This window comes from Molossus molossus, unplaced genomic scaffold (genome assembly GCF_014108415.1).
Source record: "Molossus molossus isolate mMolMol1 unplaced genomic scaffold, mMolMol1.p scaffold_m16_p_13, whole genome shotgun sequence".
In the NCBI taxonomy this organism is placed as follows: domain Eukaryota; kingdom Metazoa; phylum Chordata; class Mammalia; order Chiroptera; family Molossidae; genus Molossus; species Molossus molossus.
Window position 1 is genome coordinate 22,108,712 of NW_023425348.1, and position 15,992 is coordinate 22,124,703.

At 34.5% G+C, this 15,992-nt stretch overlaps 1 protein-coding gene across 1 annotated transcript in view; it reads right to left on the reverse strand.

Moving 5' to 3' along the window:
• Positions 1-15,992, reverse strand: part of CNTN5 (contactin 5) — a 900,389-nt gene that overhangs the window by 388,376 nt on the left and 496,021 nt on the right. The window contains exon 8 of the mRNA XM_036258335.1: positions 13,646-13,741. Within this exon, the coding sequence (XP_036114228.1) occupies positions 13,646-13,741 (96 nt within the window). The remainder of the gene's footprint in view (positions 1-13,645; positions 13,742-15,992) is intronic.

Below are 15,992 nucleotides of genomic sequence, written 5' to 3' on the forward strand. Positions count from 1 at the left end.
TGAAGATCATGTGTATGTAATATGAAAATTAAAAATCACAGAAAGATATAGTATTTACATGAATATTTATACTCCAAAGCTCATCACGAATTTATTCATAATCACCTGAATTTTAGAACAGGCCATTATCTTTGTATGGTGAGTGGCTAACCAAACTGGTGACAATATTGAGACACTAGAATACTACTCAGCAATCAAAAGCAACTATCTACTGACTCTGAAACATGAATGAAAATCAAAAACATTACTCTAAGTGAAAGAAGCCAGTCTCAAAAAGTGACATGCTGTGTAATTTCCTTTAAAAGAATTTACGGAGAAGACAAAATTTAGGGACAGAAAGCAGATCAGTGGATCCAGGGGTGGGAGTTAGGGGAGGAAACTGGTTGGAAAGAAGCATTATGGAACTTCTTGTGGTTACAAAAATGTTCTGTGTCATAATTATGATTTTGATTACATAACTATCTTTATCTGCAAAGCTCACTGACTTGTACACAAAATTGCTGATGTTCATTATTTGTTAATTATTTTTATAAGTTAATTAAAAATAATACATATTTAAGTAGCAATACCAAATAAAGAGATACAGTATTCCTGTCTCAAACATTAATTTTCCAATTGAGAGCATTAATTAAAATTCCTAAACGAAGACATTTTTATTTATTTTTAATTCTCTACAGTAAGATTTATATTAAGCATTATTAAATAACAATATCACTACATTTATTTTTGAAAATAAATATATTCTGAAAAATTAAAAAATGAGATCTTTAAGATCTGTTTGTTGGGCCAGCTTTATATACTGGTTAAAGAAGATTAATTAGCAGTATCTATTGAGTATGTAACACATCAAGACTGCTAGTGAGCATGGAAAAGGCACAGCACTGCAGACTGCCTCAGTCGCCCATGTCAAGGAGGAAAGAAGGTGTCATAGGCGACTGTTGTGGAGTATGTGACGGATTAGACAAGAGGAGGAAACTTGTTTGTAGGTACTTAATACTAATAAGGGATGGAGTAGAAAAGGATAAATTATTTCTTACATAATAATAAAAAGATGAAGTAAAAGGTGCATCCTCGTAATCACTAAGTTATGAAGTACTTACTATACAGCAGGCACTATTTAAGAATTTTACATATATTATCTCATTGAATCTTTTCAACTATCACATACATGTAAACTTTTGAAAAGAGGGAATTATGGTAAGAGCAAGTTATACTATTTCTCCAAGGTCACACTGATGGAAAGGGACAGAGTTGAATTTTTCTAAACCCAGAGCCCAAGAGTTAAACACTTATGCTATACTTCCTTTGATAAATCAGTCAAGAGTCAATTCATTCTCTGTTTGGATTAAGCTTAAGCTGTTTTCAATCAAGTTTCTGTCACATGCAACCAGAATGTGCTAAATAAGGTATATTAGTCTCTGACCCCATCCCAACATAGATAGAGTAAAGAGAGAGAAAGGGGCCCTGGCAAGTGTTGTTCAGTGGTTAGAAAATTGGCGCCTGGACTAAAGTGTCATGGATTCGATTTCCAGTCAAGGGCATGTATGTACCTGGCATGCAGATTTGACCCCGGGCCCAGGTGGATGGATGTGAGAGAGATACATCAATGTTTCTCCCTCTCTCTCTCTCTCTCTCCTGCCCTCCCTCCATTTCACACTCTAAAAATCAATGGAAAAAATATCATTGAACGAGAATTTAAAAAAAAAAAAAAAAAAGAGGGAAAGGATCATGAAGAATTAGGAGAAAAATAACCTTAATAAGAAAGCCTCTTAAAAAAATAGGCCTAGGAATAGAATTTTGGTTTGCCCCTCCTTCTTTATGGATTTAACATATTTAAACAGTTAAAAAAATTCAAAAGATGAATGAAAAGTACATGGAATTCAAATGTTACTGTCCATAAATAATGCTTTATTACGACACAGGCATCCTCATTTATTTTTGTGTTGTCTATGGCTACATTTATACTACACAAGCAGAACTAAGTAACTATGGCAGAGTCCGTATGGCCCACAAAGTCAAAAGTATTTATTATTTGGCCATTTACAGAAAAAGTTTGCTGGACTCTGTTTGAGACAAATTTAACTTTGATGAGATTGTGCTTAGTTCGGTGAATTAAATACAATATGGGCAAAGACTAGTACAATTTCTTAGAGATGAAAACAAAGAACTGGACTCTGGGATTATTGATCCCATTATTTTCTGTATTAATCAATCTTCATTTAAAGCCAGCACCCGCCATTTGCTTTCCTTGGCTTTTCTATTTTGAATCAATGTGATTGCTGTCCATATCTCTCAGAGATCAACTGTACTATTTAATTACCTGAGGAGTTTGGAAAAAAATACAAATATATCATTTTAAAGTATTGTGTGTGTTCAAGACTCATACTAATCCCATTTTTAAGGTAGAAACTGAGGCTGGGATACGTTTTATTCCTTGACGTCTGAACCAATGTTTGAGCGACTAGTATAGTTGTGATTCACACTGAACTGCCTGACTCCACCGTGTGTATTTCTTTTTATCATCTTCCCTTATTGCGTCAGAGTCAATGAGGAGATATGATTTCTTTGGTATGCCATAGCATATGAAAAGAAGGGAGTATTACATTTTTCAGAAAATGTGGGGCCTCTTAATTTATAAGTTCATCAATTCAATATAACTTAGCTGCATTGTACTACACTGATTTGACTGTTGCTCAACTGCTCTGCCCAAATCAAATGAAAGTGGGGACTCATCAACATAACTTAACAACACTAAATTATTCCAGGTTATATGAGTCAATAACCCAGGAAGCAGGCAACTTGCTTTGCTGGCCTGTTATTTCCACTCTTCTGTGTAGAATATCTCATAACAAGGGAAACACAGATAATTTTAAAGGAGTTGAAAATATGTGGTCAAATCCAGTTAAACAATCAGTGATAATTCAATAAACCTGCGCAGAAATGTAGACATCCCAAACAAATATAAGAAGTAAAAAGTACGTTACAGCAACGGTCTAAATCTTTTCTCATCTGCGGTGTCTAAATAATCTAAAATGAACTCCAGGTTGAAGTGTTTGCTTTGTGATATTTGGCTTTCCAGGTATAAATTCTGTCAGATACAGTTAAAAAAATAAAAACAAATACTTCAAAACACATTGACTTTTCCTTTCCAGTGACATCTGGAAAACATATTACAACAAAGTGCAACTCAAGCAAAAAAAAAAAAAAAAAAAAAAAAAGATTACAGATATATTTTAAAACTGATTAGTGAAGATTTTAAAAGAATAAAAAGTACACACATTAATAAGAACCAAGTTTATAAACTATCAAGCAACCAGTTAAAGCTCTTGTTGTAAATGTTTTACCACATGGCACAGTTTGTGTTCAAACAGTCATTTTCTGTGTAATTTAAGGATATAAAATTTGTAGTATTGTTTTTCACTCACAGAAAAACATCCATGATAAAAATAAATAATTTCTTTATTTCTCTATCCTTTCATCCACTGTGCTTATATTCTCACTTAATCCTGCCTGGCTTCTAAACAATTGCTGAGATAGAGACCTGAGAACTGCATTATTCTACTTGGTAACAATAATAAAATTTATATATATATCATTTACTTTCATATATTGTTTATATACATAATTTTGGCAGTGCTGAATGTTCAGTTCAGTTATCAATTTTGTCAAGTCAATGAAAATAATTGGTAAAATTACTTATTCATTTGAATTGATGTAATAAATATATTGACAAATGTTCTATGTATACACGGTATAGAAATTTTCAATAAAATTTCAGCATAATGTGGAAAGACCATATGTTATTGTCAAAAGGACACTGAAATTGGAATTACATAAGCGTGAATCTTTGTCATTTTATTTATTAGATGTGGGACGTTAGACTAGTTTCTCTTGGAGCTTCAATATCCTCATTTTAGAAAGTGTAAGTTTCAGTAATAAACTTATAAAGCAGAAATAAAGATAAAATAAGATACCATATGGAAAATGAAAATATTGGTTTTCTTTTCTTCTCTTTAGTCTAATAAGATGGCCGACCCTAGTGAAAATTTAACAGTGGATTTCTTTGTGTCCTAATAATTTAACCCAAGTCCACTTAATTACAACATTTTATGACCATAATGACAAATTGATTGATCACTTTTAAAATTGCAAAGTAAACCTGCAAATCTTGCAAAAGTTGCGGATTTCACAAATTCAATAAAGGCAAATATGGAAAATGGCTGCAATCATTAGAGCATGGTCACTAACAAAGATCAAATCAAGTGACCAGTACCTACAAGAATGTGCACCACACATGATTCAACACAGAGAAATCAAACAATTAAGAAGGACCTTGGGAAAACTGCTGAACTCCTCAGATATTTCTGGGACAATTACTTTTTGAGATGCCGGCACAAACGTTGAAGCAGTAAGTGCCATGCTATCTTACTATGTCATAGGTAAAGGGGTGCAAAAATATTTCTTGGGTTGTTTCTTCTCATAATTGCAGTTATTACAGAATTTTTAAGTTGTCAGATTTATATTTTGTGACGTAAAATTTCTTTTTAAAAAAATCAACCAAATGCTTTATATTTATGTTTGTAACATTTTGGTTCTCATTTTATATAGATCTACTCTAAGAGACTAATTTCTGGAACCAGATATTCTAGATGAAGAAGCCCTTGAAGACAACACCCGCTGCCCTTTCTCGTCACTGTCTGGCTTTGTTCTTCCTTTCACTTGATCCCTTTCCCATGCAAACGCTCAGATTCACCTTTCCAAGTGCCACTCATGTTCTAATTGTTTTGTCAGTTTGATGGCAACTAATGCCTGCCAACTGGTAATTCATGTTAGCAGGTAATAATTTAAGGTGTCACCTCTCTCACAAGCATTTGCATTTTGAAGAGGATTCTTGAAGATAGATCTTCACGAAAAATTGCGTTTAATACTTGCTATCCTCGAAGCATTGGGCTAATTGCTTTACAGAAATGATCTCTTAATTTATTACAACAGTCCTGTGTGGTGGTTCTTTTATTCTTTCTTCACAGAAAAGATAAGGCTTAATTTAACGAACAAAGCCAACAATAAGTGTCAGAGTCAGGACAGGAATCCCTGGCTGTCCGAGTTCAAATTCCAGGTGAAATATTTTGAATAGTATAGTATTAGGAATACTGTTGGGAAGCAGAGACTATCTGGTATCCTTTACCACATTCACATTGGTTAGGGGGCCACCTACTTAGCTTCTCTGTATTTGTTTACTTATATAGGACCTGATTCTACAATGGATTTGAGGCTGGCAAACCTGACTACCTGTTTTAAGTTAGGTTGAGATATAAATATTTTCAATCTGCCCTGGACGGTTTGGATTAGAGGTTAAAGCATTGGCCACGGTCCAGAGAGTCCTGGGTTTGGTTCCCTCTAAGGGCACCTGCCTCAGTTGCAGTTTGTCCCCGGCTCCGGTAGGGGTTGTGAGGGTGGAAGCCAGTCAATGTGTCTCTCACATCGATGTTTCTCTCTCTCTCTTCCTCCCTCTCTCCTTCTTGCTCTATCTGAAGATGAATGCAAAAATGTCCTCGAGTGAGGATTAAAAATATATATATTTATTTTCAATCTAAAGGAAACAAAAATTCTTTTTTTTTTTTTAGTATAAAATGTCTCAGCTGAAGTGTTATAGTTTATACATGAGACCTGAAGGCCTCCTTAGCTCTATTTTAACTAATACTTCACAGAGGAAGAGTCTCTGGGCAATGGGGAGTGAAGGCTGCTAGGTTTAGCATCTGGCACAGGACCAGGGTTCTTAGTCCTCCAGTGCACATTGCCATTTGAGTATTTTTCTAAATTGAAAAACCCAATTGTATATTAGAGATTTACAATAAGGAATTGTTAAAGAGACAACCAAGTGCAATATACACCTGTATTTGCTGTGAGGTTGAGCGTAGAAGCTTTGCTATATAGGTCATTTCTTTGTACATTCTTCTATATTCTATGATGGCTCAAAACATATATGCAGAGCCCTGGCCAGTTTGTCTCAGTGGTTAGAGAGTTGGCCCTTGGACCAGGGAGTCCTGGGTTTGGTTCCCGCTAAGAGCACGTACCTCGGTTGCAGTTTGTCCCAAGCCCTGGTTGGGGTCATGTGGGTGGCAACCACTTGATGTGGCTTTCTTACATCAATGTTTCTTCTCTCTCTTCCTCCTTCTCTCCCTCCTGCTCTATCTGAGGATGAATGCAAAAATGTCCTCGGGTGAGGATAAATCTATCTATCTATCTATCTATCTATCTATCTATCTATCTATCTATCTATCTATTCTATATATTTACACACACACACACACACACACATAAATAAAATGTTTCATCTTCACATTTTCACATAATGCTTTAATCATTTTTCTTGATTCTTCCTATGTAACCAATTATTATGGCTTTGTCCTCCTTCACTTTGAGACCCAGTATACACATTAAGCACTAACTAGTATCTCCCATGAGTGACAAAGGTGTCACCACAATTCTGTGATTGAAGAAGTGATGGTAAAGGGACTGATTGGCTTGAAGAGCATGTTTCAGAGAGTTGGATGAACCTGTGTCTGTGGTTTTGAATTTGTAGGAGGCTAGATGTATCAAAGACTGGGAATTTATTTTGCTTGGGACTCAATCCCACATGACTTCACAAGATCATCAAGGAAAAATGATCCTTGGTTGTTAGAATTGATAACAGTTTACATAAATCTAGGTGTCTGGGTGGTAGAATTTTGAAAAACGATATAATAACTTTAAAACATGTTTCATAGCCTGGCCAGTGTGGCTCAGTGGTTGAGTGTCAACCCATGCACCCAGGGTCTCCGGTTTGATTCCCAGTCAGGGCTCATGCCTAGGTTGTGGCCCAAATCCCCTTGGGGGACATGCAGGAGGCGGTCAATCGATGTTCTCTCTCATCAGTGTTTCGATATCTCTCTCCCTCTTCTTTCCTCTTTCTCTAAACTCAATAAAAATTAAAAAAATAAACATTTTTAAATGTGTTTCATGTATTTTATGCTTTTTCTCTGGCCGTAAATGGCTTCATGTTTCTCCTACTGAATGTTAAGTTTGTTGGGACAGGTTTTACATCTTTTATGCTCTATTTGTTCCCTGCTAATAACAGATATGACAAATAATAATCCTGAAAATACAACCACAACTATAGAGTACCTGGTGTTCCTGGGAGTTGCATTAACCTTTCAGGCTTCTAGATTTTGTATGTTGGAGGAGTAAAGCAATAAAATCCTTAGTCAGTGAGTCATTTGCATCTAAGCAATCAACTTAGTCTTATAATCATTTGGAGATAAAAATCTAAGCTGAAGATATTAGTAATTTCAATGTTGATTTGAAATAACTTGAAACTGTGCCACATAAATGTACACGTTCTGCAATTATTTAGACTGGATGGTATCATAGAAACAAAACAACTAGTTCTTTTTTCCCCACACTGTTTACTACAAAAAGAGAAATACATAATGTTCATACTATAAACACTCTCCCTGCCTGAGAGATCTCAACCAATCTTATGTTGATTATGCTTAGGAATATAATCTTCTGCTCAGATCCATTTTCTAGACTTCAGACTTATATTTGCAGTTTTCTGTCATAACAGTAGGTACCTACTACTTGATATATGCATAATTCAACTACTCTTATTTTTAGTTAATAGGAAACAGTCCAGAGCCATAAATGTGAGTTTCTTTTTGTCTTCAAATTCTATTTGACTAATAAATAAATGTATAATTAATCACCAAGAGCAATCATATGTAAAGTGATCAGAATGACTTTAAGTAGGCATGTTATGGTTTTATGTATAATTTCTAAAATAACAGAAATAAGGTATATAATTTTGAAATGTGCAAAAAGAAAAAATGCAATAAAACCTTCAGTTAATTTAAAAATCACAGCGAAAATGAAAAAAGGGCAAATGAATGATAGAAAAAGGGCAAATGAATGATAGTATAAAATAAGATAGTAGAAATAAATATGAATAGGCAAAGCTCATTGGTTAAAAGATAGCAGTTACTCAATAAATATTTGTTGAATAAAAAGATAAGTAAAACACTTGGAATAATAAAATAAGCATTATTATTGAGAGGCCGATAATTCTATTATTAAAAATGTTTTGTTTGTATTCAGGCTATAAAAATGTTAGTAAAGCTTTAACCTAAATGCTCACTATAAGGTATAAAATATATCAAAGATTGAAATCCTGGTTCTATCATTTACTAAGTAAGAGAGCTCAGGTGTTTCACTTAATCTTTTCTGAAGCTTAGATTCCTCATCAATAAAACCAGCATTACAATAATCTTGAACTCTCAGATATTTTGCAAGGATTACATGTACTAATTATAAAAATGTGATTGTTATATTGTAAAGTATATATGTATATATATGAACTAGAACCTGATACTTTGCACCAAAATTTAAGTTCTACTTTAATGTAAGTTTCTGAGATTAATGTTTCTGCACATAACAGAACAAAAATATGTTTAAAGTAAAATAGTAATTACTGACTTATTTATTTAAAAATATCTGTGGTGATAACCTCTAAACCATAAAATCATTCTTTATATGGTTATAGGTTTTATGAGGATTACTTATAGATTTCCACACAGATATTATTTACAGTATAACCCTGAATTTCATATCACTAAACTGACAGAGGTATTTTGGCAACTAAAATCATTTGAGCAGATGTGATTAACACTTTAGAAAAATATGTTTATTTCCTGGTAGATGAATAAGTGCTTCAGTATCCAATCAACATGCCTTCATTCACAGATGTTACTGACAGGAATTAATAAGATCTCTTGGGAAGTAAACAGAAAAATTGAGCAAATAAGTTAATTCTGGCTTCTGCTTTTATTCATAGAAAAAAAGTGCATTGTACATCCATTTGAGGGAATGAGAAAATGGATTTTTGGGCTATTTCTGAATATCATTTAACCTCCTCTGTTGTATAAACTATTTATAATTTCATATAGTTACCTCTGAATCATAGTAGCTGCTAAACTATCAAATTGTAATATTCGAATGTGCTATTAGGTGACCCAAATATCTGTCATAAATATGAGTTGCAATAAAATAACAGCAGGAGGCTGATAGGAGGTGTCTAAAATCCTGTCAAGCTTCATGGTTAGAATCAACACAGTCAGTCATTTAACATGCAGTAAATGAGTACCTACTAAGTGTCAGGTACTGTGCTAAGCACTGGGGATATAAACAGAAGGTGGCAAGTTTTGTACACTTAAAGAACTTACAATCTATAATCTACTAGGGGAGATAAAAATATTAGTAAACTTTTACTTCCAACACATTACTTCACATAATAAAATCCTAATAAAGTGAGATGAACTAATTATGACTTGAAAGAAGGCAGCAAACAGAGTGAGACCAAATGAAATCCTGCACCAGTTAAACAGATATGCGATGCTGAGATGATGATCTATTTGACTATAAAGATGAGACAGAAATTGGATCTTTGATTTCTAGTCTGTATGTATTATTTGCTCATTTCAAAAACTACAATCTCACCTCACCAAAGCAAAGTCTGTTGTTGAAATCACAGCTAATAGGTGTTAGAGCAGGAATCAAACCCAATGCCTCTTTCATCGGGTAGTCCTGGGTTATTCTTTCTACACTTAGCCTCTTCAGCAAGAATTTTTGACTTGACTTCCTCAAGACATTTTTAGAGTTCTCCTTTTAATTGATTTAGTAAGGCACTAGAATTAAATCTCTATTGTCAATATGATTGTAGTCTCAACTAGTAAATCCAATCTTCCAGGTTTCAGTTTGTTCCTTTGGCAAAACTATAAAATGTCAAATTTTTATTCTTCCATGTGGATAATGTGAATTACATTTCATTGATCTATTCTACAATTCCCAACATCATTATGAGAAAAAGGTAAATGGTAAGAAAAGTTTTCTTACTATATAGTTGATCTATTTTTACTGTTTCTGTTTATTATTTCTCTTTCAAAGTTTCTGATAGTTATATGTGGGGTAAAAATCTTGAGTAGGGTCAATAAAATTGCTGATGGTTTGTATGTGGGGGGTGAGAGAAAGTGAAAAGTGAAGAATGACTCCAAAGCCTGACCCATTATAAGGAATAAAACTGCCATTGATTGAGGTGGGTAAGACTGTGGGTAGAGCAGGTTCGGGGAGATAGAGCCAAGAGTTCGGTTTTGGACATGGTTAACCTCAAGGTGCTAGTAGCCATCCAAATGGAAATGTCGAGTCAGCAGTTGAATACCGAAGCCAGGGTCCTGGTTGGAAACATATGTTGGGAGGTGCTGGTATTTAAAGCCTAACTGCCCAGGTAAAATCTCAAGGAGTGAGGACATTTTAAAGAAAGAAGTTCAAAGACTGACACTTGGGGAACTGCAACATTTAGGGTTTGAGGAGATGAGGCAATATCAGCAAAGGAGATTAGGAAGTAAGGTACGAGGAAAACAACAGTGTGGAATCCTGCAAACAAGTGTTTTGTGGAGGAAGGAGTGACAAACTGAGGACCGAAAATATTACAAATGTCAAAACTGAGGAACGGATAAGCAGAACAGGGTGTATCCAGAGGATGGAATTCTATTCAGTAATATAAAGTAACAAAGGACCGACATATGCCACAATTTGGATGAAACTTAGAAATAGTAAGCTAAATAAAAGAAGTCAAGCACACACACACACACTCTCTCTCTCACACACACATAGACTGTACATTATATGATTCCATTAAAATAAAATTTCTAGAAAAGGCAAAAGTATATATAGATAAAGTAAATCGGTAATTGCATGGGGATATGTGTGGGAATGCCTTTGGGGCGTGATGGAAGTGGTCTAAGACTAGAGAGTGGCAGTACTGTGTACATTTACTGAGACCCAATAAACTGTACCCTTGACATGGGTTAATTTTCTGGAACATAAATTTCACTTCAATCTGTTAAAAACAAAGAGAAAGAGACAGGGATCAGGGATCAGAGACATACCAGAAGGAGACAGAATTGGAGGAGTAGCACTGGGTAGCATATGCTGATGTACAGACTGGGCTTCAAAAGAGTTTTGATAGGAAGAGGAGCAGAAAAAAATGAGGTTATAGCTGGAAGAGGACAGAATCAAGAAATCTTTGCTTCATTTTGTTTTAACATGGAGGAAGGGACAGCACGGTTGCATCTGCTGAGAATGAGGCAGAAGGGAGTAAACAATCTCTGTAAAGATGCAGAAGGGAGACTCACTGGAGAGATTTCTTTAAATAGACAAAGTAACTACAACACCCATGTCTAGGGATTACTTAGGAGCACAGTAATGCCTCACACCAGGAAAGGGAAGTTAGAGTCCTTCAGTACAGAGGCTAATGAGGGTGTGACTTGGTGATGAAGGTTGTGGACATTATCTTCCAATTGTTTTCCTTTTACTATAAAATGGTTATCAGCTGATAGTGTGGGTGGGAGAAAAATCTTTAAGAAATAAAGGGAATGAGCAGGGCATGTAGTGCAGAGTCCACTGGCTTGAAATTCAAAACTGAGAGTTTGTAAGGAGGAATGAGGGAGAATGCACAGTGAGGAGATAGGAGGATATATCTGTTCCAAACGTAAAACGTACATACAATTTGGGAGAATAAACAGCCATAACTTTAAAAGCTGCAGGGAAGATATAGATTTAGGGAATATGGAAGTTTCACTTGAAGCCAGAATCTTAAAGGAATGTTCAACAAAGCTAAAGATGTATAAGATTTGGCTGATCAGGGATAATTACTCATCTGATATGTGTTATACATTGGCCTGGATGCTGGGTCATGCATGTCTCCCCTAAAACTTTGCTGTGATAACACTGATGTTGAGATGATTTGACATAACACTCCAGAGTGACTAGATAGTAGAATACTAATAGTTCTCATGGCATATCTACAATAGCAATCATCTGGCTTTCCTCTTATCGTCTCAATCTGAGATCACATTTTTATTTAATCAATTTTTAACATATTCTTATCTCATGCTTATCATGTATGCAATTCATTATGCTATTTATTTACCACTGGAAATCATGTCTGTACAGTTTTCTTTGCAAATTGAATAATTTGTCTATGTGTATCCTCTGTCATTTCACTTTAAAATAAAAACAAAAAAACAAGAACTAAACAAACAAAAACCATGTTTCAATAGCCTTGCCATATAAATTGTATCTTGGAGAATCTTGCTTTTTTCCCACAGGTGTCACCTCAGGTTAACTCCTAGGAGTCTGCCAACCAATACTTTTATCCCTATAGAGCCTGTTGGTTTCTCCTCCTCCTCTTCAGCTTCCTCCTTTTTATCTGTAACAATTATTCACTTAATAGTGCTTTTCAAACAAAATCTGTCTAATAACCCATTAGACAACATGTGTTAATGCTATAGGATTTTCCTCAATTGTCTTACCTATAAGAAAAAAGTTAAAACACAAGTTGCCTTGAAAGAATCTGGACCTCAAATCGCTTGAAGGTAAGACTAGACTCTGAAGTCCCCAACCAATCACAGAAGAATTGGAGTGACGGAAATGACATATAAGAATTAAGTGGGTACAACTCAGAAATTATTACTAATAATAATTTTGAAACTCAAAATTATTTCAAATATTTTCCTTTTGAAATGTAGTATACTATTCTTTCAATGAAAAAAAAGTTGGAAAGAGGATCAGATAAAGGTGAGATACTCTAAGAAAATTAAACAAGGTCTTATTGTAATTGATGATAAGAATGATCTATGGAAGGACAAAATTAGACCCCTTTAGACCTCTTTAGTACACTAATAATACAACCTAGAAACAAGTATGGCTTTCACACTAAACAAAGAGAAAAAATTATTGAGATGCCAGGACCCTGAATTCTGTTTTCAACTGTTCACTCTAAATTCTTCATTATTTCTCAGGTAGAAATAGACATTGATATTCTCTCTCTCTCTCTCTCTCTCTCTCTCTCTCTCTCTCTCTCTTTCTCTCTCTCTAACTGATGCTGGCCAATCTTAAACTGTATTATAGAAAAACTATGCTGAGGCACAAAGGTGTACTCATTTTAAATTATAGGACTCAAACAATATGAGCATAACTAGCTGTGAGTTGGCAAAAGGAAATATAATTACCCTAAGCACAATTTATTATTATGTTACTACAAACTCCATAAAGTACTTACCTATTCATGACTATTACAAGAACTCAAGTAGCCAAAAAATAGAAAGTATAGTATAGTTTTATTTGAAACTCATAAAAATATGTTTTAGCAGTTTTTGTTTCCGTGTGATAAACAACCCAGTTTCCAGCTTATGTTCTGAAACAAGGTGCGCACTGGAATTCAGTTAGCTCAACTCTGACATTCTAAATAGTTTTGTCAGCTTATCACTTCCCATGTGCTCCTGGCAGTGTATTCTTCACTGGTGGCAGGCAGAGACGTAACTACAACAGTCAAAAGTTAGAATGGCAATAACACAGTCTTATCATAGGAGCTAAGTCTCTTGTCCAGTGATATTTAGAGCATATGCCCTTTAATTACACACCTGGTACTCTGACTACATTGCAAGAAAACCATGCACATGTCACCGAGACGTTTCCCCAGTCAATACGCCATCTGAAAGAAGGAGCATCGAGGAAAGGACAGCAGCAGTGATAGAGGAGGGAGCTACTGTACCTGGCGAATGCGGCGGAGGAGAGCACATCAGAACAACCCCCTGGCCTTCCCTCACAGAGACTGCACTTCTTGTCCGGCCACTAAAATTTCCCAGATCTGTCAACATAACACAGCATTTAGATGCAAGGCAAACAAGAGTGTAAAGAAGAACTACTTTTGTAACTTGTACTTACTTTTCTCTCATATCCAGGCGAGGTTTCTTCTTGTTTGTTAAGTAGTGAATGGAAGGCCTTAAAAATAAATCTGTACCACCCAATTACAAATACCAGGGTTTTCAGATTATATGCACCCTCTTTATCTATAGCGCATACAAGTCAACAGTGTAGAAGGAAATAAGGTGAAAACATTTATAACACTTTAAATAGTTCTATTATTTCTCTACATTTCCTACATCATATTGATGTTTCTACTACCAATAAAATCCATTCGTGCATAGTGAGAAGAGAAATAGAAGAGGTTAGCAGAACTGCCGTCCAACTACCTGCCTCATTTATATGTCATGCTAGGAACGGTGTGTAAAACCAAGCATGCATTTGTCAAATTAGAGAGACTTGTGTGCTCTAGCAAAATATAATGAGGCTATAAAATGTTCTTTTCTATAAATGTGAGTGAATAAGTCATGTTACTTTCATTTTATAGAAGCCTGGAATAGCCTGTATGAATTAATTATACGCATCTATATTGATTACTCAGGGAGTATTATAGCTATCAAAACACTTACTCACTCATATGTCTGAAGGATTTTAGCATTGATTGGTGTTTAATTGTCTTCCCTTAAATTATGTTACATTTCCAAATTTTCAAATACTTTCCTAAAAGTAAAGTGACCTACAAAAGAATTCTGTGTATTATTTGTATTTCTCATGCTGTTTATTAATACATTCATAGCTCAGTACATATTTCCCTTTCCTCTTTCTTGGGCTAGGTTGATCAAAGCATGATTTTTGGAATAGTTTCTTAGAAATGATAGTAGTTTTATAAATAAACATTGTCCTAGAATTCTCAATCTGTAAAAATATGTTCCCATGGTGAGAAATGCTTGTTGAAAATGTTCTGCATTTCCTGCCATTATTCATCAATTGTAGAAGAGACTTTTCAAAATTCTCACATTTCATGTTAAACTAGTATGTTTTAGAGTAATACAATGCAGACCCTCAAATTTAATGTTTGTGAATCTGACAAATGATTAAAATAAGCAGTCAAGAAAATATTCTGAGTGGATATGAAGGAGATAAATCACTAACTTCAAAATCCAAAGAAGGATTCGAACCTTAAGTTTTGTGAGAAATGGTTAACAATTTACTTGTATATGCAAAATTTATTTTTAAAAATCTTCTTAAATACATTCAAAATCATAAAAGAGTACTAAATAGTAAAGGCATAATGCCAAAAAATAGTGAAAGAGGTATTCGTTATTAAAGGAAGTGTTTAGGATTTTACTCATAATTCTGTGTCTCATTATAAATATTTATGTTTCTCTAAGTCGCAAGAGACCACTATCCTAGTGTTATTTTTCTTTTCTTTTCTTTTCTTTTTATTTTAAAACATACACACCAACTTCTAGTAAAAATCAAGTTCATTCATTTTCAAATATCTGTGACTCGTGGCTTTAAATTCATAGGCACTAGTCCTTAGAGACAGAAGCAGCTTCTTTTCCAACAAAGGACCTAACGAGAACAAAGCTTGGAGAGGCTCCAGTTTGACTTCCCTGGACTCCACCAACAACAGCACAGGACGTACAGCGAGGCGGTGGCAGTAGGGCTGCAATATCTCTTTAGAGAACATACGGCTTTACTTTCCTCTTTTTATCCGCATTGAATGTATAATCTCTGGAAAGCTATTTGAATATCAGTTTATTTTAACTCAGTTTCTTACATGGTTTCGGAAAAGTATATGTGTAGCTGCCAATACATTTATACTACATGTTTATATTATGCTTATTATGATATTTCAAATCAAACTATTATAGTTAAAAAGAATATTTTAATAGAAAACGATACTATATTAATTGCTGTTTTCTGAGAGATTCAAGTATAGGTATTATATAGCGAATAGACACACAAAAGGAAAGAAAATTATAGAACTATTATAACCTGAACTGTGTTTTGAGATCACAACAGCTCAAAAGATAACACTTGTCTGTAATTCCCAATTGTGTATCACCTGTTAATACTGGTACATTTCAATACTTCCTCATGGAATTGCCTGTGTCATTATTTCCTGGGCACTATAACACCAGCAGTACAAAGATCAGTGGATTTTTTTCTATTGTGAATACATCATTTTTATATTTCATAAAAATATATAAAAAAAACAACACCAAAGAGATCTGTGTTTTTACACAGAG